Raw genomic sequence first — 25,059 nt, 5'->3', positions numbered from 1 at the left:
TGGAGACTTTCAATGAGAGCTTTAGATGAGAAATTCATCATGATGTTTAAATTGAATTCAACTTTATTTACACAGCACCAAATCACAACAACAGCCGCCTCAAGGTGCTTTATATTGTAAGGTCGACCCTACAATAATACACGCAGAGAGAAACCCAGCAATCATATGAAGTCCAGATATGTAATAGTCATTAACATGATCAGAGCCACGAGTGGTTTTAATCTCAGGAAGTTTATACAACAACTTGTAGCACCAACTGTAGTTAAATGAGGCTGCACAACATGAAATGCAGACTACAGAATTTCACTTTAATAATACTGAATGAGAGGAGCAGCAGCTAAGTCGTCTACATAAACCTGGAACAGTGTTTATTGATAGGCTGCGGACACTGCGCTGGTTGCCTGGGGTCAGGAAACTCTCAGGGTTTGCCTGCTCTCGTTGTGCCTAACTGAGCTAGTCTGGGTAAACAGGCACAACATTCACTGGCTTCATCTGGACTGAACCACGGGGAGAACCGGTGACAAGAACACTCTTCCTCCTGGAAGAGGGAGCATGGCTCCTCATCCTCCCACCACAACCACACCAATGATGAAGCTGGTTCATTCATGGAACTGTCTGGAATGCCGAATAACAGGAGCTCTTACAAGCTGGGCACCAGCGTCACAGCTTGAATGCTGGGTGGCAGCGGTGATGGTGGTGACCTGGGTGACCGGTGCAATAAGACTGCTGACTAAGAAGGCAGCAACAGACGAACTCCAGAAAACTAATCTCCAGTCAACCAGGGAACACATGATGGTAGGTCAACATAGACTGACACAGACACTGAGGAATAAACAGCACTATTTAAACACCCGAGGGTCAGAGGCATCAGGAGAAACAAGAGTGTAACAAGACGCAGGTGAGGATCATCAGAAGCAATGAGACAGAAGGTAAAACTAGACCAGCAACCGTCAGGACGTCAGAACCTTTAACTAGGGGAGCTGACACGAGAGGACACGATCGGAAAGGGAACAAATTAAACTCTGAACCAGGTGAACAACATTACTGCAAATACTTTGTGTTACAAATATTTTTCAGAGTCACCTATTTTAATGCAGCCCTTCACTCTGACAGTGTAATTTCACAGGATTAACTAATTTATTTGGATCACGTTTGAAATGTCATGATTTTTGCTGTAGATTAACAGATGGGAGCATTCAGACCACTGCAGTAGCAACAACCAGTTCAGTCAGCGCTACTTTCTCCTGAGATGAAGCCAAAATGTTCCTTTCTTTCTTTCCGTGTTTAGAAGCATCTGGACCTGCTCGTCATCACTCGTGTCCACTTCTTACACTTACAGTGCATTTTTGAGGAACACCTTTACTGTGTATATATCACGGTTATTATAGTGAACTAATATAATCTGCATGTGAAAAGCCTTTTGGTTAACTAAAACAAAAATAAAAACTAGACCTGAAATTATTTTGTGAACTTGGAAAAAAGAAAGATTAACGGTGGAAATCCCCGTAGTTTCAATATTTGTGAATTTGATCAAAACGTTCAAAATGTGCTTTATGAGGCTTTATAGAATAGAATAGAATAGAATAGAATAGAATAGAATTCAACTTTATTGTCATTGCACATGCACAGGTACAGGCCAACGAAATGCAGTTTGCATCCATCCAGAAGTTTTGGATGAGGCTTTATGAGGCTTTATGAGGCTTTATGTGACGTTTGCCATCCAGGCAATAATAATTAATAAAGACTAAAACTAAAACAGACAATGACAGTTAAAAATAAATATTCTTAAACATTGCAAACTAAACTGAAATGATTCAACTCAATCTAAAAACTTATTAAACCTACATTGAATTAAAAGCCAAATGTGATGGTCTCTGTCGTCTCCGGCTGATTTCTCGGTTTGTTTGCTGTCTGTCTCTGGACTTTAGTTTTCTCTCTCTCCTCTGTCTGTGTTCCTTTGTTGTTGTTTGTGTTCCTTTGTTGTTGTTTGTGTTCCTGAGTGGGCCTCGTCTCAGCTTGCTGCCTCTGACCTGACCCACGTGTCTCCGATGATCTCAAATGCAGAATTGAGCTGGCTGTCATTCTTCACTGGACTGTTGGATTAGAGTTAGTGAAGCCCTGGCTCCTCCTGCTCAGTGTTTGTGCTGCTTCTGATGCTTCAAGATACTTGCTGTGTGTTTCTTCTGTGTAGACTTCTGGTTTTGATCTTCCCAGGTGTGTGGTAAGACAAACCCTGAGTTGAGAGAGTGTTGTGTGGACTCCTTTCCTCCCTGGACTCCCTGGAGCACTATACGCCTCCAATGAACTTTACAAATCATATATTTGAGTCCAACCTGCCCACCAACACAGATACACAAAGTCAAAATATGTAATGTAAAGCCTTAAGACTGCATTATAATAAACAACTAAATGTTCCAAAATGCAAAACAGAACTACGAATGTTGAACAACCTTAAAAGTTCAAACATTATTAATCGCACCAAATCTCAACAACAGTCCCCTCAAGGTGCTTTATATTGTGAGGTAGACCCTACAATAATCACACCCAAGATCATGTGCAGCCGATATTTTACAGAATCTGTCCTCTGTGTTGGAAAGGCTGTCAACTGTGTGTGGGAGCCCCCTTGTGGCGAGAGGGCACAGGTGCACTATTGAACACATGTTCCAGGGATCAGAGTTTGAGCGGACTGACTCAGCGGGGGATGTCGACACACAGTGTGAGTCGTGCGCGTTGCTAAAGAACTGAGTGGACGTGGAGCCCTGCCTGGAAAGGACAGCTTTAGTCTTTTAGGCATTTAGTGGATGTAGAAGTGCAATGTGTATTGGCCTGTTCAACTGTGTGGCTAGTTCATGCTGCTAATGTTGTACACAATAATAATAATGCACACTTTGTATTGATCCCCGTGGGGAAACTCACTCAGTGAAGCAGTGGGCAGACACCAGTGCAGCGCCCGGGGAGCACTGTGTGGGGATGGTACCTTGCTCAGGGGTACCTCAGGGTAGCCGTTCAGGGGATTCGAACCCCTGACCTTACGATCATGGGGCAACCGCTTTGGTTGATTGGCTGTTTTGTGTTGTTGGGTGTATTGGCAATTAATGTCATGGACTGTAAGGTTTTCTGAGTAGTGCATGGAGATCTTCATATCGGAATTTCCATTTGTAGTTCTGGTCAGACTGGAAGAAAGCTCATGAATCTTAATTCATGACTTAAATGTTTGTTATATTCAGTATTTTGTATATGTTCTGCTCTTGTTAGCTAACAGCTAACCCCCCCCCCCCCCCACCTACGAGTTCTTGTACATCCTCTGTAAGCCTGCGGTTGCATTACTGTGCTGCTGTGCTGCGCTGTTAAGCTACAGAATCACAGTAAAGACGGAATAACCTTATTTGTGCGTCCTGTGTGTTCTGACACCACAAGGTGAACACCACTGCTATTCAGCCAACGCCGATACAGTCCTGGGTTCAACCCAAATTAACTCAGAATCAGAACAGAAGCAGAAAGAATGGCTTCTAAGTACACAGCAGATTGTCTCTCTCACTCACTGTCTGACTGCTACAACTATCACAGCCGAACATAAAGACAGGTTCAGATATGCTTTTTTCCCTGCTGTCAAATAATTGTGTAGTTATCAGTGAATTCACTGTCACTGATGATTCCAGGGAATCCTCTCCTCCCCAAACTTTACAGTCTGAACGGGAAACTTGTGCAGACACTGATGTGGTGAAGCCAGCCGTAAAAGTCACTGTCTGGATGTACTTGTACTTGTAACTGCACCTCTTTAGTTTCTTTTAACACCAGCAGATGTTTCGCTGTTCATAAAGACCCTAAACAGGTTTCTGTCTGGCTCCACCCACTGATGCTGAACTCAGCCAATGAGATGGTCTCTTCCTGCAGAACTACAGCCAGCCTGATGTTGAGGAGAAGGCTGTGCAGCAGAGAGGCTGCTTAGTCTTTTCATTCTGCTGAACTTTGTTCATCTGCTGTGTGACTTCAGCACCTGAAACATGTTCCTTTACCTGTTTGTACTTTTCTCTCACTGCATAGGTGAGTGTTAGAACACAGAAAAGTCTCATTGTGACAAGATTTGATCAGGAAATAAAAACCAGAGGAGACACAGATTCAGGGAGGAGCTGAGCTGCGACTGAAGAGCAGACGAGACAGAGAAACCTCCACATTCAACACAGAAGATTCAGTCCAACATGTTGTTGTTGGGCTGTTATGAAACTTCTCTGTTAATCATCATGATTCTAACAGGTACATGTGAAAAAACTTCATCCTAATATTTTAATTATTATTCACGATTTCTTTGTAAAATATTTACAGATTTCTGTTTCTTTAGGTGTCAGCTGTCAACAACTCACTGCCAGCAAAGCTGAAGAGTCCAGTTTGGAAGGCAGCACAGCTACTCTGTCCTACAGATACTCCAGACAAGCAACTGGAAGTGATCAGTTCTACTGGTATCGACAATATCCTGGAAAACCACCAGAGTTCCTGACCTTTAACTTGGGAACACAAAACACAACAAATTCCAAACTTTCTGTCAGAATGGTCGATGACAGAAACGGTCTGAACCTTCAGATCTCCTCTGCTGCAGTGACAGACTCTGCTGTGTACTACTGTGCTCTGCAGCCCACAGTGACAGGAAACAGCAAAACTCTGTACAAAAACCTTTGGAGCAAAGACAACAGAATACTCCACAACATCCACTAGAGGGAGCCACACACTGTTAAACCTCTGTAGACTCTGAGAGAATGAGCCACAGCTGTGACAGCGAACTTCAGCAGCTACAATAACGTCACGAGTCTCCTCCTGAGTATTGTAATCACAGTGTTCAGCTCAGGTGAAGCCTGTCATGCAGCAGCAGAGCAGCAGAGCTGGAAGAAACACAGCCGTGGGAACATTCCTGTTTCAAACCAAACACTCATCTTTCTCCGTTTTGTTTGCTCACAGAATATTAAGAATATTTTAACAGATGATTTTATCTCTTGCAGATGATTCATTCAGCAGATTACAACTAGAAAACAGATGTTTACGGGAGGCTTTGATTAACCTGAAATTGCTCTGAGTATAAATGTGTGTGAAAGGGTGAACGAGGCTGTTGTATGAAGCACTCTGAGTGCTCAAGTAGAAAAGTGCTTTATGAGAAGCAGGAAGCTGAAGCTGATAAATGGAGCAAGTCTTGTTTTTCTTCATTTTACTGAAGCTCTTTATAAACCTTTTCCTTCTCAAGGCTTTTTTCTTTTGTATGAAAAATAAATTCCTCGCTAATACACACGTCAATGCCAGACTTAATAATTAACCTACTTTAAAAACATGCACATTACATTACATGAGCTAAAAGGTGGTGTCAAAGACATATCCACGTTCTATCTGAACATATTAATGCTCACAAAGATGAAAGTTTCCCAAGGCACGAGCATGTACATGAGCTTCCTCTTTTATTCCTGCTGAAACATTTGTTCACAACATTACCGGAGAAGATACGCCAAAGACAGGGTCATGGCCAAACGCTACTGTTGCTCAGTGCATAACACAACAGAGACCATTTGTGACACACGTCTTCCTCTGATCAGATTTCAAAGCCAAAACATTTTAGAATAAATTTACTTACAATATTTATTAATTACACACTTATTTATTACCTTTATGTAACTAAATCATGTCCTGAACTAATTACTGTCTTTGAGCAACACAGCAAACACAGAGCAGAGAGGAGGAGCAGAGATTCAGGGAGGAGCTGAGCTGTTACTGAACTATAGAAGAGAGAAAAACCTCCACATTCAACAGAGTTCAACACAAAACAAACTTTATGTTCCTCAACATGCTGTCATTACATCACTGTGTGTTTCCTCTGATTCTTCTCACTCTCACAGGTCTGCTCACCTACACAGGAAACTATGTTCAATTCAATGATTACTGTAAATTTTGTGTAACTGATTAATAGCAGATATTCCTTTTTCTTCAGTTATCAGATGTGAAGAACTCACTCCAACCAAAGAAAAAGAATTTACTTTAGAAGCCAGCGCTGTTGCTCTGTCCTATAAATACTCCAAAGCTGCTGCTGGAACTGATTACTTCTTCTGGTATCGACAATATCCTGGAAAACCACCAGAGTTCCTGATCTCTCACTGTGGAACAGGAGACAGAATATCAGATCCAGTTCCTGGAATAACGTTTAATGTGAGTGGAGTTAAAACACTGATGACTCTTCAGATCTCCTCTGCTGCAGTGACTGACTCTGCTGTGTACTACTGTGCTGTGAGGCCCACAGTGACAGGAAACAGCAAAACTCTGTACAAAAACCTTTGGAGCAAAGACAACAGAATACTCCACAACATCCACTAGAGGGAGCCACACACTGTTACACCTCTGATTCTTGTGTCATTGGACTGATGACAAAGACAACAGAGAAATGAAGCAGTAAAGATCAGAGACAGAGACAGAGCTGCTGTGGAAGCACAAAAAAAATTAAGAGTTTCATGTTTTGAATTGAAACATTAATCTGAGCCACCGGAGGACAATCATGATGTACTTTAGAGTGCTAGTGTAAATGTGCTATATGCACTATTGTAAAAAAAAAGTAGGTTCAGTACGACATGTTTACATTGATCAGAGTACCATCATATCAAACTTTAACCCGCAGCAGGTCAGCTGGGAGATTAAAGCATATCTTACATGTTTGAACTGAACTCTCCTCTGTGACCGCTTTCACTTATGATCAGTCACAGCTCTCTGCAGCCTTCAGTGTCAATCTGTCGTTTCTACATTACAACTTTACAAAGACTTTATGTTTAGAATGAATATATGACATCACAAAAACAACAGGCACTGATAGCTGTATCGATTACTAACACTAATGATGCTCTGAGAAAAAGCCTTTAACTCCTCAGCTTGAAAAAAAGAAAACACTGACATCATTCATCATTACAGAGACATTTTATTTCTTTTCTTTTTTTAAATACAGAGTCTTTTACAACAACATGCTGGACATCTTTATTCTGCTTTTGTTACATATGAGGGTTGGAAAAAAATGTTCACAATATCAATTGTATCCAGTTGGCAATGAGATCATTTTAATATTCATTATGTTTTCCATTTGGAGTTTTCTTTCATCCTCATGATGGCAGTGAAGTGTGACACAGATGGAACAAAACTCACATGATCACAGTTGGAGTGCACTCTAATAAACCTTGAATAGTAATAACACTAACCATGAATCTCTTTTTTTCCTAGTTTGGAGTCGCTTTGGATGTCTTCTCTAGAAAAATTTCAAGACTATGGGGTCTCATCTGTGTGAGTTTTCATGTGTCGCAACAAAACACTATTACGTGTGAACATTTTCCCACAGATTTTACAAATATATGGTTTCTCACCTGTGTGGGTTCTTATGTGAACTAACAAATGACTACTACATGTGAACTTTTTCCCGCATGTGTTACAAAGATACGGCTTCTCACCTGTGTGTGTTCTCATGTGCTCCAGCAAATTACTGCTTCGTGAGAACATTTTCCCACATCTTTTACAATGAAAGGGTTTCTCACCTGTGTGCGTTCTTAAGTGCACTGACAAATGCGTACTACATGTGAACTTTTTCCCACAGGTTTCACAAGGATACGGCTTCTCACCTGTGTGGATTCTCATGTGGACCAGCAGATGACTGTTCTGACTGAAGGTTTTTCCACATGTCTGGCAGGAATGTAACTTCTCTTTCGTGTGGATTCTCATGTGGCGCACCAAATTGCTCCTATGAGAAAAACTTCTCTGACATATTTTACAAGAATGTGGCTTCTCACCAGTGTGGATTCTGTAATGCTCTTTTATTTGGGACCTTTTCTTAAAGCTTTTTCCACAAATATCACATTTTAAAGACTTTTTACCTGTTTCAGTTTTACATTGACTACCTGAAATGGGACAGTCTTCAGCATTGTTACTGGCTCTTCTGTTCGTATTTCCAGTTGATCCTGGATCTACTTTCTTGCTTCCTTCCTGATCCTGGGTGTGAGTTTCAGGACAGCTGTGAGGGAGTGGCCTCTCTCTGTCTGGTTCACTGTGCTCTCCTTCCTCAGCAGCAGTCACCATAAAGGTATCAGTCTCCTCCTTCAGTCCCAGCTGCTCTCCATCCTGACTGCTGCACAGTTCCTCCTGTTCCTCTTTAATCTGTGGAAGTTCTGGTTCCTCCTGGTCCACACTCAGCTGGAGTGCCTGATTAGTGAGATCCTCCTCTTCCTTAAAAATGTGTTGCTGTTGGAGGTCTGCAAGGATGAAAGGAGAGAAGAAAAACGCATATTAAAATATCGATTGTAATAAGGCTCCACAGTGTGAGTCAGTAAAGAAATCCATAAAAAAATGTCCTCTTCTAGTCACTGCTGATGATCGCTGCTGTCAGCTGTTAAAAATATTGGAGAATGAGTGTTGATGTTGGAATCCTCACAGTCAGTTGTGAAGTGAGAAAGTCGCATCAAGATTATTAGAAGGAGAAAGGCCACAGCTGAGAATACACACCCTACTGCACAATTAAGAACAGAAAAGACTGCCTTTTATTGTCATAATACAGATGAACAGTGTGTATTAAAAAATAGCAATTATACAAATATTGGAAAAAATTATTGTTATATCTTTACAGTGCGGGCTATTGCACATAAATTAAATGTCGCACAGTGGTGATGTTAGTTGAGTGGTAGTCTGTGTATAGAAGTCCTTGAATTGGGGGGTGGAACTGTGTGGTCAGTGCTTGTGTGAGTTCAGGCTGGTTATGGCTCTTTGAAAGAAACAGTTTTTTAGTCAGTCGGTCTTTGTGCTGATGCACCTGTAGTGCTGCCCTGAGGGAAGCAGGCTGAAGAGGTCAAAGCCGGGGGGGGGAGCTGTCCTTGATAATGTTTGCTGCTCTGCTGAGGAGGAATAAATGTCCATCAGGGAGGCGAGAGGGCAGTCAATGATCTTCTGTGCTGCCTTAACTACACTCTGAAGCCTCGCTCTGTCCGCCTTAGTACAGCTGCCGAACCATACTGTGATGCAGTATCTCAGCAGGCTCTCAATGGACGAGCGGTAGAAGGTCAGCAGCAGGTTGGAGTCCAGTTTGTACTTCCTGAGGACCCTCAGGAAGTGTAGTCGCTGTTGGGTCTTCTTGATGACCATTGTGATATTGTCTGTCCAGGAGATGTCAGTGGAGATGACGACTCGGAGAAACCAGAAGGTATGGACTCTCTCCACACAGTCTGCGTTGATGTAAAGGGGGACTAAGTCAGTGCTGTGGCTCCTGAAGTCGACAATGACCTCTTTGGTTTTCTTGATGTTCAGTGCCAGGTTGTTCTCTGAACACCATGCTGCCAACTTCAGGACTTCTTCTCTGTAGAAGAAGGGATGGCTACCTGATCTAGTGAGAGGCTGCAGATTCTTGTGAAGATGAGGGTGAGCTGGTGGGTGCATGCTCTTAGCACCTTGCCAGGTACTCTGTCTGGATCGGCAGCCTTCCTGGGGTTCACTGCTTGGAACACCTGTGTGACATCGTGCTCTGGTACAGTGAGTGGAGCGGTGCAGGAACCAGGTGAAGGTCAGGGTGAGGATGGGAACAGGGCTGAAGCAGCTGAGTGCTGCTGTTGTGGTGTTTCGGAGCAGGTGAAGAAGCAATTTATCTCCTCTGCCAGCGGTTCACTCAGGCTCACCAACAGAGGAACATCAGCAGAAGTACAGCAGTAAGAGAGGGAAGTTAAAATGCAAGATACAGCTGAAAAGCTGCTGGCAATAAATAATATATATGTTCAATGACTGAATAATCAACATGAAATGTGTGGATGTTAAATGGAAAGCTTGTGGTGATTGTTTTGCATTAGCGTCCTTCAGCATATACTCTAAAATAAAAGCACTGTTTCCGGTTACATTAACATTCAGGGCTAAAATTCTACAGACTGCTCTCTTGCCTGATCTCTACATTAGCAGGAAGAGTACGCTTGGAATCAGCATCACATATAAAGGAAATTTTTAAATGCTGCAGTAAAATGAGAAAAAGTAATAATTATAATTTTAGTAAGATCTAATACATATATTAAAAAATCAGAGGAGAAATTCTGTCCATTAGGGCTGGGCGATATGGCCTAAAATCCATATCACGGTATAATTTGAAGCATGCGTGGTAACGATATATATCACGATATGTTATTTTCTTCTGTATAACGTATTTTACACACTTAAAATCCTTTCATTTTCTCAAAAATCTACAGTGCGCCTTATGTATGAATTCTGGTTGTGCTTACTGACCTTGAACTGATTTTATGTGCTACACGGTGCTCACAAATCTGTCAAAATGTAGCTTTGGTAAGCTACGAAGCCGCACCGCTTGATACCATTGATTTGTTGTGTGGTAGTAACAGGTAAATGAACTTTTTTTTTTTTATTATTTGAATCTATATGAGTGCCTGTGTATAAATACACAAACAATACACACATGCTTTCCATTGTGTAATTTAAGTGATCTAGTAGCGCTGTTTTGGAAGTTCAGTTAACGCTAGAAATGTGCTTTGGACTTTGTGCATGCTTTGTCTCTGGGGGCCACCGCATATATTTATATATAAACATATATAAATAAAACCACTTTCTTTTACATTAGTAATTCCTTTTGGGCATAATTTTATATTATTGTTAATAATAAATTAATTAAAGCAACAAAACAACCTGAAGAGCCGGTTCGGAGCTGAACGATCCGACTCTTTTTTGTCACGATCCTGGGTCTTATGACCCAGTGTTTTGAGTTTAGTTTATTTGGATGTTTATATGATTAAACTCATGAGTTTAATCATATAAACATCGTGACACTTTTTAATGATCCGAGCCGAAAGAGCCGGTTCTCTAAAAAGAGCCGCAAATCCCATCACTACTTTCGACCAAAACAGGCGCAGCTTGATGACATCATCAACATGCGGTAGAGCGGTATAGTCAAAATCTGTACCGTTGGCCAAATTTATATTGTTTCTACCGTTTACCGGTTATACCGCCCACCCCTACTGTCCATTACAAATCGTAACAGATCCCTCCGGAAGGACAGATCGAGTACCCTGGCACTGACCTTCCTGTGAAGACTGAAGAGATGCCAGCTCAGCAGGTGGTGGTGATCAGCTGACAGCTCAGTTTCAGTTTTCAGTTTTATTTGTCATATGCAAGTTAGCACAGGGTCAACATCGCAATGAAATGTATTTGACGAGCAGAAGACAGTCACTCAGCAGAATGGTACAGTAGAAGAAAAAATAAATAAAAAATAAAAATAAAACAAATAAAATAAAAATAGTAAAGAGCAAAATATTAATAAGATGTAGTAAAGGAAAAAAAGAGAGAAATTTCCAGTTAACTGACTGAATATATGTATGTATATATAAATATATGTACACACTAGTGATTAAATAAAGAAAATCTTAAATAGGAATGTGGGGGGGGGGCAGATGGGACACTGCACAGGGATGAGCAGCAGTACAAACTGAACAGTACAAAGTTTTGTTTTTTTGTATTGCACTTTTTAAAAATATAACTATCAATAAAGTGGAGTGACCAGTGCAGATTAAACAGAGAACTTGTGAAGCTGCAGCTTCTGAGTGCGTCCCGTGGACTGTGTGTGTTGAAGTGTTGTGGTTGAGGCGTCGTATGGCTTGATGGTAGAAACTGTTTAAGTCTTGTAGTCCGAGCAGACAGACTCCTGTAACGTCTGCCAGATGCTCTCTACACCCAGCTGACAACAACGCACCGTTACAAAATCAGCTGAGAGCTTTAACCACAAATCAAGCTGCATTAGCCGGACTGTCTGTGTGCTAGCTGACTCACCAAAACTTTAAACTCCAATCAGAGATAACGGGTATCACAGGGCTAGTTATCAACTCTCACCGGCTGAGAGACAGACTGTCTGCCCACTGAGGTTTCCTGAGCCTCGGTGTGGGGTCCCTGTGCTCACCCTGACAGCAGCTACAGGACAAACTCCTCGTTTAAAACGGCGTTAATGAGAATCACGGCAGCATCAGAGTGACTCACCTGCTGTGTGCAGCTTGATTTGGGGTTTCCAGGTGATATCCAGCAGTCTGCGCTGACGGTCGATCTCTTCCTCGTACTGGACGATCGTTTTTTCAAACTCCAAGAATATTTGTTCAGCAGCAGCAGTTAGTCGCTCGTTGATGAACTCTCTCAGATACTGAACTGAAGGCATCGTTGCTGCCGCAGCTCACACACTCAGCTCACACACGCCGCTGATTCAACACAGGAGGAAAGCTACTTCCGCCTTTCCTTTGTTTACTTCCGCCTGGTGTCACACGGTCAAGCTCCGGCAGACAAGGGCTTCCGTTCCACTTCGTTTACGTAACAGCTCAGTTTCTAGTAGGAGGGAATATTAGTTACACATTCCTGAAAAATAAAAGGTTTCGGTAACATCATAAGTGGATTTTTCCCACCTTGATGCTAAAATCTGATTCCCAGTTTGAATCCAGTGGCTCCAGAGACTGTTTGGTATCACAGGCTGTGGATCTCTGTGGTGAACAGGGTTTGGAATATAAACAAGAATAAGATGCTCTCTGCTGAGTAAGCTGTACCTGTGCAGGCCGCCTCCTCTTACATCCCACCATCAAACACCACATCTCACACTTTATGGAGCACGTGGCAAAAGGACTAACACCTCAGCTCACCTCCATTCACCTGATTCAGGTGTGTTGACCCAGGGTGAGATCTAAAACCTGCAGGGAAACCGGCCCTCGTGGACTAGGGTTGGGGACCCCTGCCTTACAATAATAAGCTTCTTGAAGCTTAATATTGCTCTGATTTGGCACTATATGAATAAAATTGAACTGAGTTCATTTAATTGATGATTTTAAATTGGTTTAGCTGAAGAGAAAGGACCCAGAAAACTGTTTGACGTACTTTTCATTGGTATATATTTTTTAAAAAGATACATAAAACACAACTGTTAATATGAGTATAACATCTATGTATGTTTTAATGGAACCTGTACCTGGAAACCAACTGTGTGGTGTTCATGTGCCTGAATATGGGACTAATTTATTTGTGCATGTATGTTTTTAATTTTCAGTGGAATATCTAATAAAGTAAGGAAAAGGCAAACATGTTAATCCATTCAGGCATCACGCTGCATGTATAGAGTAGAGAGGTTCCTTCACTGGTCCTGCTGCTCATTCTGTACAGGCAGCTGAAGGAGTTTAGGTCAGGAGACCAATTTGTTGACACAGACAAGCATGGAGACAGAACACAGACACGGTCTGCTTTTCATTTGGATGATGATAGTCTCCTTTCAGACTGGTGAGTCATCAAAAGATGGAGTGAGATGTAAAAGGAGATGATGGACATGAAAATATCTGGATGTTGTTTGAATTGATTCACTTTTTATAAACTAAGTTTAAAGATGCAGAAACATGATGGTGAAATATGTCTTTGTTGTTTTCAGGATCCTCTGAGGATTTACTGACACCATCTAAAGATGTAGTGACGAGTTTGGAAGGAGGCACTGTGACTCTCTCCTGCAACTATTCAGGCTCTGTCAGGAACCTCTACTGGTACCATCAGAAGTCTGGTTCACATCCACAGCTTCTCATAGATGAACATTCAGAGAAAATAGAAAAGCTGAAGTTTAGAAAAGATCAAGACAAAAGCGATTTTTATCTGGAGATCTCCTCTGCTGCAGTGTCTGACTCTGCTGTGTACTACTGTGCTCTGCAGCCCACAGTGACAGGAAACAGCAAAACTCTGTAAAAACCTTTGTAGAGACAGAGCTGCTGTGGAAGCACAAAACTATTTGATTGGCTCAGCTATTAAACTGTCCCCGCCCACTGAAGTTGAGCTCATCCAATGACATTATTTGTTGGTCATTGTGCTGCAGTGGAAGAACATTGTTCATGTGCTGTCTGTCTGGCTTTAATAACTCCAAAGACATGTTGCTGCACCTCTTTTTGCTTCTATCTCACATTATAGGTGAGTTTAAGAACAGGGATTAAAGTTTAGTTGAAGCTGCTGCATTAAGCAGATATACAGACTGCATTTCACTACTTTTCTTCTTTCTTTTTCCAGGACTAACAGCTGGAGACTCAATCACTCCTCAACAACCTGAAGTCACTGAGACAGAAGGAGAATCTGTCAAACTCACATGTAGCTATGAGACAACATCAGAGTATGTACGCCTTTACTGGTACAGACATCATTCTGACCTTCAGGCTCCTCAGTTTATACTCTGGAAAGGAGCAAGATCATGGAGTTATCATCAATATATCCCTGATGATCGATATGACTCAGAAACATCTTCTACATCAACTAATCTGACCATAGCAGCCCTAACCCTGGCAGACACAGCTCTCTACTACTGTGCTCTAGAAACACAGTGATACAAAGTGTAGAAGAGGCTGTACAAAAACCTGAACACAGATATCTGACTACTCTTCAAAGAGGAGGGAAGTGGTATTCAAAGCACAGCTTCATATCAGATGGATTCTGCTAATTCCTGTTTTATCAGAGTCACTGTGGTTACAGCTGCTAATGAAACACTGTGGGAGGATTCACATGAGCAGCAAATCCACACCAACCACAAACCAACACTTTATATCAGCATCAACAGTCAGGAGGAAACATCGTTGCTGTCTGTGGTCCTGAAATGTATCTGAAATGTAAATGTTGTGAAACGAAGGGGTTTCTGTGTCTCTGAGCCCAGGACACTCTGACAAAAGACATTCTTCATCTCTAGAATTTCACTTCCTGATTTAAGTTAACAGTTCAGTATTAATTCTGACACACTGTGGCTTCTGATTCTGTGAAGTGTCTTCATCTTCAGCTCTGCATCTTTACTGCGGCTTTGATTTATAAATCATGAAACAGACAAAAAAACTTTAGAAAGAGCTTTTTATAAGAGCATGGTGAAAATCTACAACTTCCTAGTTTCACTTCTAAATCCTGAACAATCAAAATTAGTTGAACACAAAACAGAAGAACAAAAAGTGATACATGCTTTCCACAAATAAAAGACTCGTGTGGTCAGTGAGCACTACAGGATTTCTCAGCTTCAGTATCTCAGGTCACAATCCAAATATCTGAGGTAGAGTAAAAACAAGGGAAAGAAATCATACGTAGATCAGAATATGACAGAATACAATGGAAACATTTCATACATCCAATTTTCCAACCAAGTTCAAATACACACACAAACTTAACTGATGGCGGTAAAAGGAAAACAAAGCCAGTCTAACTCTGCAGGGAAAGAAGCTGCTTTAAAAACTAAGAGTTGCCGAGCAACGCCTCCACTTGTACCTTTTTATATTTACATTGTTGTGACAGAAAACTGCAGCAAACTCACAGAACTTAGCAACTACAGGAAACACTTCGGTTCATATTACACACATTTTTCTTCCAGAGTGTGTGAGTGCTGGAAAACACAGATTTTATAATAAAACAGAACAAATGTACTTCTTTCTATGGCCGGCTTTAACAAGATTTTATATCATGAAACACCAACTGTAATTCAGTGGCAGTCCGCACATCCAATGGTACACTGCACAAACAAACTTAACACAATTCAAACAAAAAATGACCTTGTGTGAGAGTCATCATGTTTCACTGGAGAATTAAAAACCCTCATCATGAGAGCGCCACAGCGTGACACAGAAGCGACACCGAGTCGTCTAAAGTTGCGTCTCTGCTGCACGTGAGAGAAAATAAAAGTAATAACACATAAAATTGTCACATTGTGTTGATCAGTAGCTTGTAGGGCAGTGAAATGATCAGATTTCAGCCTTGAATTTGATTTCGGCTTCCTTCTATGAAATGATGATCATGGAACAAAACTGAAACTGTGTGCTCGACAAACAGAACACAAAAGCACATCAAGCACTTCCTGAATCACAGCTGTTCTCTGAAGGTTTCCTGAACTCGTCTGCACGAGTAACACTGAGCTGTGCTGTACAGCAGAGGGGGAGGAGCTTGTCGTTCAGCATCATACTCTGTTGTTTTGAAATACTTTGAATTTAATGGAAGAGACGTAATGAAGACGAAATCACGTGTGAAGAGTGCTTTAACCTCCTAAGACCCGAACTCTTCCACGGCAGCATTTTTAATTTCTCTTTGATATTTGGTCACATTGGGGCCCGATGAATGTAAAAACAAAGAATTGCCAGATTTTTTTTTTAAAACCTATTTTGTTTTTAAGAAAAATGAGAGCCACATATGAGGATATTCGTTTAAAATTCTGATAGAACAGTAGCAGTATAACGTCCTTGTAAGTGGATATCAGGCCCTTGTAGAGCAAAACTGAGTATTTTGGTCTAAATAACCCAAAATGTGACGTCCACATGTGGACGGCAGGTCCCAGGAGGTTAATCGCCTGAAAACAATCCACGAACGGCAGCACGACTGACGCACAAAGGCTAAAAAAATAAAGAAATGGTTACTGACGTGAATTATCCGACATTGACTCGTCATGTCCACATTAAAGGTTTCAGCACACGGACTCGCTCACTCAGTTCTTTTCCTGAAGAGGAGATACCTGCACTGCATGCAAAAGCACGCAGGGAAACGCAGAGGGAGGTCAGAGCTGTCGATCTACATCCATCATGCAGGTACAGTGAATGCAGGGAAAGACTTTACATTTAGTGTTAAGTGGATGCGCTTACATCAGGCTTGCACCATATCGGTCTGGAAAAGTGTTTTAATTAATTCGTTAATATATATATATTTTTTGGAATGTGGGTGAGTAATATTAGGAATGTTGCATTATGGATGTAAAAGCAGTGTTATGTTTACATGCAGTAAATGCCTTTTGTCACTAAAATACATGAATAATCACAACAATTAATCATGATCACAATATTGATCAAAAATCTCCTCAACAAACAGTTTTGATCCTTTCGTTAGTCATATGTTCAAACTCACAGCACCGCGGCTGTTCACACTGCAAAAACAATACAGCTGCATCTTAGTCACCTACACTAGCCAAATGCTTTTTAATGGCCAACAGTCATTTCATATTTATTTTATAGTTTGTTTGAGATCTGCTGCTGAGAATGATTCAATTTTAGATTTACATGTTTGTTCGATCACGGCTGCAGAAATGAGGATGAACTCTGCTGCAGACGCACAGGATAATACACCCAATCTTTGTTTTCATCATGAAGAGGAGTGAGTGTGTGTTAAAGTGGGAAACACATTAGTCGAAATCTTACACTTTTTCTTCACCTACTGTTTCTGCTTTTACACACACACACATATATATAAAAAACATAAATAACTGTAAAGTTAAAAATCAGACAAATGTTAGTTCCTAATACTGTTTTACCTTCATATGTTTACAGAATGAGATCATTCGTCATCTGAACTAAAGACATGTTAAGTGCCAGTATGGATATGGGACTCTACTTCCCGCCTCCTATTTTCCCATTTCTGAAACAGGCGTGAGCATCTACAGTGTTCATACTAAGTGCTATCGTCTACAGGCTGCTGTTGAATAGAAGAATATCAGAAGACTACAAGTAAGCTATTAGGTTAGCGCTGGTTCACATCACTACATCTTAATATACATAAATCTGCATCATCACCGGTGAGAGCCGAGAACACGCAGAAAAACTGACGTTTAAATTGTGATGTTTTTTTGTTTGCCAGATTTCATTATTTCATCACATTTATGGAACATATATGAGCTTTTGAGATCAGTCATGACCTTAATTTCAGACTTTTAAAGACCTTTTATTGAGCAGCAGGAAGTGTGTAAAGCCAGCTCTGATTGTGAAAGCTTTACTGTTAACGGGTTCGATACTTTTGTCAAGCTCGGCTTCATAAATACACTGTTCCCTGCTAAATATTCAGAACTAAAACTTTTTCCCTGCGTGAGTTTTCATGTGGACTACCAAACCACCTCTTTGGGTAAAACTTTTCCCACATACTTTGCAAGTGTATGGCTTCTCACCGGTGTGAATTCTCACGTGCACCAATAAAGTACATTTTTTAGTGAAACTTTTCCCACATGTTTTGCAAGAATACGGCTTCTCTCCTGAGTGGATCCTCATGTGGACCAACAAACTGCCCCTTTGAGTGAACGTTTTCCCGCACGTTGTGCAAAAAAATGGATTTTCACCTGTGTGCACCGCCTTGTGCTTTTTAAGTGCTAATAAGTAACAAAATCTTTCACCACAGGTGTTACAGGTATACGGTTTCTCACCCGAGTGGGTCCTCATGTGAACCAACAGACTACCGCCTTGAGTAAAACTTTTCCCACACGTTTCACAAAGATAGGGCTTCTCGCCTGTGTGGATTCTGTGATGTTCGTGTATTTTGTATTTATTCTTAAACAATTTTCCACAAACATTGCATGTTACCGACTTTTTACCTATGTGAGTGTTACACTGACCCTCTGACGTGGGAGAGTCTTCTGCATCGGTACTGTGACTTCTGTTTGCACTATGTGCTGATCCTAAATCTACATAGTTGCTTCCTCCCTGATCTTGACCCTCAGCTATCAGGAAGCTGTGAGAGAGGAGCTGCTCCCTGTCTGGTCCTGGTTCACCGTGGGCTCTTTCCTCATAAGCAGCAGTCACCATAAAGGTATCAATGTCCTCCTTCAGTGCAAGCTGCTGTCCCTCCTGACTGCTGTAGAAATCCTCCTGTTCATGTTTGATCTGGAGAGGCTCTGGTTCCCCGCGGTTCTCCTCATTACAGAGCTGCTGGTTAATGAGAAATTCCTCCTCCTTATAGACATGCTGCTGCTGGAGGCCTAGAACGAAGCCAACATAAAGAAAACTGATGTGATGACAGAAAAACTCCTCTGAGCAATCATTAAAATAAACACACACAATGTTTCCGCTTCTTCTAAAAGTCTGGTCGGATGTGTAAAAAAAAGCTAAAAATCATGTCTGGAAAAAGATTTATTTGTTTTTTGTGGGGATAAACTGTTTATTTTACAGCATTACCTCAATAATGGAGTGGATTTATATAGCGCTTTTCAAGGCACCCAAAGCGCTTTACAATGCCACTATTCATTCACTCTCACATTCACACACTGGTGGAGGCAGCTACAGGTGTAGCCACAGCTGCCCTGGGGCAGACTGACAGAAGCCAGGCTGCCATATCGCGCCATCGGCCCCTCTGGCCAACACCAGTAGGCGGTAGGGTAAAGTGTCTTGCCCAAGGACACAACGACCAGGACAGAGAGCCCAGGGATCGAACCGGCGACCTTCCGGTTACAGATGCGATTCCCAACCCCCTGAGCCACAGTTGCCCCAATAAACCCACACACAGGGTTAAAAAGGTAGTAAAGAGCTCCATAAAATTACATTTATAATATATTAAAACTCAAAGAAACCTACAGAACCAAACTCACTAATATAACTACATGCCCAGGCACATAAGGAAAAGGCCTTTTATATTCTTATTTCTTGGTGTCAGTGAAAATCCAGGCAGGGCGTTCTGAATCAGCTGAGAAGACAGTTAAAAAAGTTTTTAAAAAATGAACGTATGGACGACCTTGTGAGAGTCATCAGCTGTTCTTGTTTTTTTGTTTTGCTTCTGTGTGTTTTTGGCTTTGAAGCAGAGCTTAAATATAACAACTGACATTAAATATAAAGCGCTTTGAGGCAATTGTTGCTGTGCTTTGGTGCTATATAAATAAAACCAAAGTGAAGTGAAGTGCTATTGCAGATCAATATTATATTTCCATCATCTGTTCATGTGTTTTATTTGATCATTTCTCGTTCACTCTGAGAGTTACTGAGAGCACCAGGGGGATAAGTGGATGATACCGACAGTAACGTCAGGCTCAAAGAGCAGCACCACTGCTCTCATTCTTTCCTCTCAGTGTGCACACAGACACGCATGGTAGTGGGTAACCATGGTAACCGTTCAGGTTATTATTTCCATGCGAAAGAAAGAACACAAGTACCGCTGTTGTCTAACCGAGTAACTAGGGCTGCTCGATTATGGCAAAAATGATAATCACGATTATTTGACGATATTTATTTAACCCTTTAAGACCTACCATAGAACCAAGTCCACCAGAGCTTATATTATTTTTTTTACATGCTGTAGTGCCATTTGTGGGAGCATTTCAAGTTGCTATACATCAATACAACTGTTATAGCCCATATTTTAATAATATGTATGCATTAAGTCCATAGTAATTACATAAACTGCAAAAAAGTGCAATAAACTACAAAAAAAATTGAAAATCGCTTTTGTTTTGTTTACATATATTTCTACTTGGAGAAATTTAAGAGGCTTATCCCTCAAAACTTTAAATACAATAAAGTTGCAAAAAATAGTTTACAACAACAGGAAATTTATTTTGAGTGTCTTCATAGTTTTATTTTGGAGATACACCAATTTTTATATACTGCAGGAAAAACAAAAAACAATCCTATGATGCAAATTTGCAAAGAAAACAGCATGTGCATCATTTCACTGTGGGAAGTGTTACGAACAGCTGATCGGATCAGCAAAGCGTGTTTCTGGAATATTATGTTTTTGTTCCTGCAAGCGCTTTTTATGCAATTTTTGCAAAGCTTTATGTGGAACGAAACTGTGACCGAGGACAAGCTGATGGCATCAGATGTAAGTACAACTCCTCCGGTTTCATATGCAAAACAAATTATTGCGCTAGCTTACACGGTTCAGGTTCTACAGGGATTTAAAAATAGTTACACAACACGGAGCGTGCTGCTCTGACCGGCTTTAAAGGGTTAACAATGACTTTAAAAAAATAATATAAAATAGTGTGCAACACCACTGAAGTTTTTTTTACCTCTCTTTTCAACCAACGGCAGTCACTCTCCAAATAACTTCTGCTTAGCTTTCCGAGCTTCCCTCGGGTCCTCTTAATCAGCGGTCTCCAACCTTTTTTGCGCCATGGACCGGTTTATGCCCGACAATATTTTCACGGACCGGCCTTTAAGGTGTCGCGGATAAATGAGGGAGGGGCTAATAATCGGCTCAGTCATTTTTAATGATCGTTGAAAGCCCAGATCGTAATCGTGATTAAAATTCGATTAATTGAGCAGCCCTACGAGTAACTAATATACTGTGCATGTATATAGTGTATGTTACTTTACAAAGTCAGTGTGCACTCTGTGACAATAATGTGACTTCAGAAGAAGAAAATAAGCCCTTCATTTGAAAAAATGTGATTGACTCAAAATAAAATACATAAGATGTGTGTGAAACAGAAGAGGAAGTGATGCAGCTGTGAAGACATGTTTCACTGGATGGAAAAGAACCCGGTAATAAAAAGCAACAGATGTGTTGGATGCACATCTGTAGCTGAATGAAATATTGGCCTGTAGTCGGCAGCGGACCTGACGACAGTTCAGTTCTTATGGTAGGAAATACTGTCTAAATATTTCCCTTTATGCAATGTTTTTAAATAATTAGCTGACTCAATGAAAAAATAATCTGATGCTAAGTAACCAATCATCACGTTACACGATTTTTACAACCGGGGGCCCGTTCTTCGTACCTCGCTAAGTTAGCTGGATTTGATTGTTGACGATTTCGCGTGATCCTGGATCGTTCGGTTCCCCGAAGCTCATCCGGGACTTGCTGTCATAGCAACAGAGCCGTAAGCGTAAACCTGCTCGGGAGCAGGTTTACTTTATGTAAACAGGATTAGATCGCGGCCACGCAGGTATGTCCACTTCATTTATACAAAAGCAACAGCGATATTCCACCACTGTTTCACCATAAATAAATATTCTCAATGTAACTAAAGATAATGCAGCACCTGATCCATTTATTGATTTCACACAGATACATACAGGTCATTTCCTAAAAAAGGGAAATGTACTATTAACATTCTATTACATGTATGTGATTATTACAGATGTAATTCATATTTCAGAGTAGTAATTGTAAATTACTTCGTGTAATCAAGATGAGAGACCACGGCTATAAAAGCGAAGGTGGATTTGGGAAGCCTGTCGCAGCCATGTCCTGTCCGTATACGCGAGCCACCCATTGCGGAAGGTGCAAGATTGATAAGGAGAGTTTTCAGAATTCAGCGTATATTGCGGGACAGACAGGATCCTTTAGCTCAGCGCGACAGTGTGCTCATTGAGAGATATCGATTTTCCCGTGAGGATATTATTCACTTAACCAACTTGTTGACGAGGGGGTGCAGGACCACCACCTGTCTTTTTTTGCTCTGCCCTTTTCTTGGTTGCTGTTACAAACAAACAGATTATTCCAGGGTCTCTTTCCAAGAGACGAAAAGCAATATAAGTGATAAATATTACCATTCTGTAGAATATTCTTATATTTCACTTTTACCTGTTCCCATGTTCTAGTGGGTCCTGTTGTGGCTCTAATGTGAAAGGGGATATAATATAACATATTATAATATAATGTAATACAATATTGGATAATATAGTGTAATATAATAAATCTACCCTACCGCCTACTGGTGTTGGCCAGAGGGGCCGATGGCGCGATATGGCAGCCTGGCTTCTGTCAGTCTGCCCCAGGGCAGCTGTGGCTACAACCGTAGCTGCCTCCACCAGTGTGTGAATGTGAGAGTGACTGAATAGTGGCATTGTAAAGCGCTTTGGGTGCCTTGAAAAGCGCTATATAAATCCACTCCATTATTATTGTTATTATTAAATTACTTACGAGTTTAATTTGTCAGCAACTTTCTGCCAGCCCTCGCTCCTTGCTTTTGCAGCCTTTGCAGTGTTCTCTTGCGTTTTAATTAAACCCTGAAACTCCTGAAATCCCTCAATCAAGAGTTCTTGCTCTGCTGCTGAAAAATACCGAGCCGAGCGCGCTCCTTCGACATTTTCGCCGACCAATCAGAGGGTTGCCGATCAATGTTTCTACTATCGATGCGTAGCCCCTGTTAAGCCACCCAGTGATGTCACATTACTTCATCCAGCTGTACTAATCGTCAACAACAGGTGTGTTCGGAGAACCGGAATAGCGAGCTCAGAGTTAGCGCGATGATTTGATCTTGGATGTAGTAAGCGACGTACGAAGAACGGACCCCAGGACAATAAGAGAGAGCAGAGGTGATGACGAGTGCGGGAGTGAAGAAGAGCTGAACATCCGAAAGCAATAATATGATAAACATATAAAACATAGCAAATAACTTTAAAATGAGTGAGACTCGTTCATGTGTGAGTTCATCCATCCATCAGAGTGAGACTCGCCTGCTGTGTGCAGCTTTATCTCGGGTTTCCAGGTGATATCCAGCAGTCTGCGCTGACGGTCGATCACTTCCTCGTACTGGACGATCGTTTTTTCAAACTCTGAGAAGATTTCTTCCGCAGCAGCAGTTAGTCGCTCGTTGATAAACTCTCTCAGATACTGAACTGAAGACATGGTTGCTCAAACGGCTCAAAGATTCAGCTGAGAGACGACAACAATACGACCGTCTTCCTTCTCTGTCACACAGGAGAAAAGCTAACGGAACTTCCGCTCTTTCCCGTTTACTTCCGCCTGGTGTTACACAGTAAAGTTCCGACAGAGAAGGACAGGTTTCGTTCCCAAATCAGGTTATAGTACGAAGTTCTATATTTATTTGTTTTTACCGCATTTCACAAAAACAAAACATTATTTTAACCATAATAAGTTAAATTTCAACTTAGAAAATTCTCTGTTTAAACTGAAAACTGATTGTTAGTTTGAGTTCTTCTCATTTTTACAAGCGAAATAGATTATTGGTTGGTCGACTCACGTTGTGTTCAGCTGCTCCATAAGAATAACAGATTTTCCTTTTATTGTTTTGTTTTAATTTTTCCCCCCGTAAATTTATTTAACTGCGTGCTGGCTTGGTGAAGCACTTTAGTTCAAGTGCTTAAATTAAAGTAAGCGACTGGACTTCTATAAATTTCTTGAAGACGTTTCACTTCCTGTTATTAGGAGGATTTTAGACACCTAAACATATTATTATTGTTGTTGTTGTTAATAATAATAATAATAATAATAATAACAACAACAACAACAACAACAACAACAACAACAACAACAACAACAACAACAATAATAATAATAAATTCTATTTCAAAGCGCCTTTATAGACACCCAATGACACTTAATGATAGAATAAAACACACAATAGAACATTGGCAGTGAAGAAAAATAAGAAAACAAAAGCACAAGATAAAATAAACAGGTTCACAGTGACTATGCAGATTTGAATAGGTGGGCAGTAGGAGGAGGGATTTAAACCGGGGGAGAGAATCAAGGTTTCTTATATCTGGGGGTAGAGAGTTCCACAGCCTGGGAGCAGAGCAGCTGAAAGCGATGCCTGCCATGGTGCTGAGGTGGAAAGAAGGCACAGCAAGCTGGATAGAAGAAGATGATCGAAGAGATAGTGCTTAACAGGTCAGCAAGGTAGGCAGGAGTGAGGTTGTGAAGGACCTTGTAGGTGAATAGAAGAAGTTTGTTCAAGGTTCAAGGTTCTTTATTTGTCACATGCATAGTTATACAAGTATAACACACAGTGAAATGTAGCCTGACACGCTCCTCGACATGTGCAAAAATGGGGGGGGGGGGGGGGGGGGTGTAGAGGAAGAACATTATATATATATATATATATATATATATATATATATATAAAAACACCCAGCACGCCCCTGCGGGCTGTTTATCCTTCAAGCTCGGGTCCTCTACCAGCGGCCTGGGAGCTTGAGGGTCCTGCGCAGTATCTTAGCTGTTCCCAGGACTGCGCTCTTCTGGACAGAGATCTCCGATGTTGTTCCCGGGATCTGCTGGAGCCACTCGCCTAGCTTGGGAGTCACCGCACCTAGTGCTCCGATTACCACGGGGACCACCGTTACCTTCACCCTCCACATCCTCTCGAGCTCTTCTCTGAGGCCTTGGTATTTCTCCAGCTTCTCGTGTTCCTTCTTCCTGATATTGCTGTCATTCGGAACCGCTACATCGATCACTACGGCCGTCTTCTTCTGTTTGTCTACCACCACTATGTCCGGTTGGTTAGCCACCACCATTTTGTCCGTCTGTATCTGGAAGTCCCACAGGATCTTAGCTCGGTCATTCTCCACCACCCTTGGGGGCATCTCCCATTTTGACCTCGGGACTTCCAGGTTATATATATATATACAT

General features: G+C 41.3%; 3 protein-coding genes across 6 annotated transcripts in view; all 3 read right to left on the bottom strand.

The window, feature by feature from the left end:
* The window catches only part of LOC308412493 (uncharacterized protein), a 199,543-nt gene that overhangs the window by 45,225 nt on the left and 129,259 nt on the right, over positions 1–25,059 (bottom strand). The window lies entirely within an intron of this gene.
* On the bottom strand, positions 6,957–12,236 carry LOC308412504 (uncharacterized protein). The gene is made up of 2 exons (XM_080906915.1): positions 12,010–12,236; positions 6,957–8,252 (listed from the first exon to the last, which is right to left on the bottom strand). The coding sequence occupies exons 1-2, from the start codon at positions 12,179–12,181 to the stop codon at positions 7,276–7,278; spliced, it is 1,149 nt and encodes a 382-aa protein (XP_080763041.1). The 5' UTR covers positions 12,182–12,236; the 3' UTR covers positions 6,957–7,275.
* LOC308412508 (uncharacterized protein) lies at positions 14,846–23,424 on the bottom strand. Its single transcript, XM_080906920.1, has 2 exons — positions 23,142–23,424; positions 14,846–18,724 (listed from the first exon to the last, which is right to left on the bottom strand). The coding sequence occupies exons 1-2, from the start codon at positions 23,311–23,313 to the stop codon at positions 17,823–17,825; spliced, it is 1,074 nt and encodes a 357-aa protein (XP_080763046.1). The 5' UTR covers positions 23,314–23,424; the 3' UTR covers positions 14,846–17,822.

Source organism: Rhamphochromis sp. 'chilingali' (genome assembly GCF_963969265.1).
Source record: "Rhamphochromis sp. 'chilingali' genome assembly, chromosome: 16".
Lineage (NCBI taxonomy): Eukaryota > Metazoa > Chordata > Actinopteri > Cichliformes > Cichlidae > Rhamphochromis > Rhamphochromis sp. 'chilingali'.
Note: the sequence above shows the minus strand (reverse complement) of the source record. Positions and strands in the feature narration are given on the sequence as shown.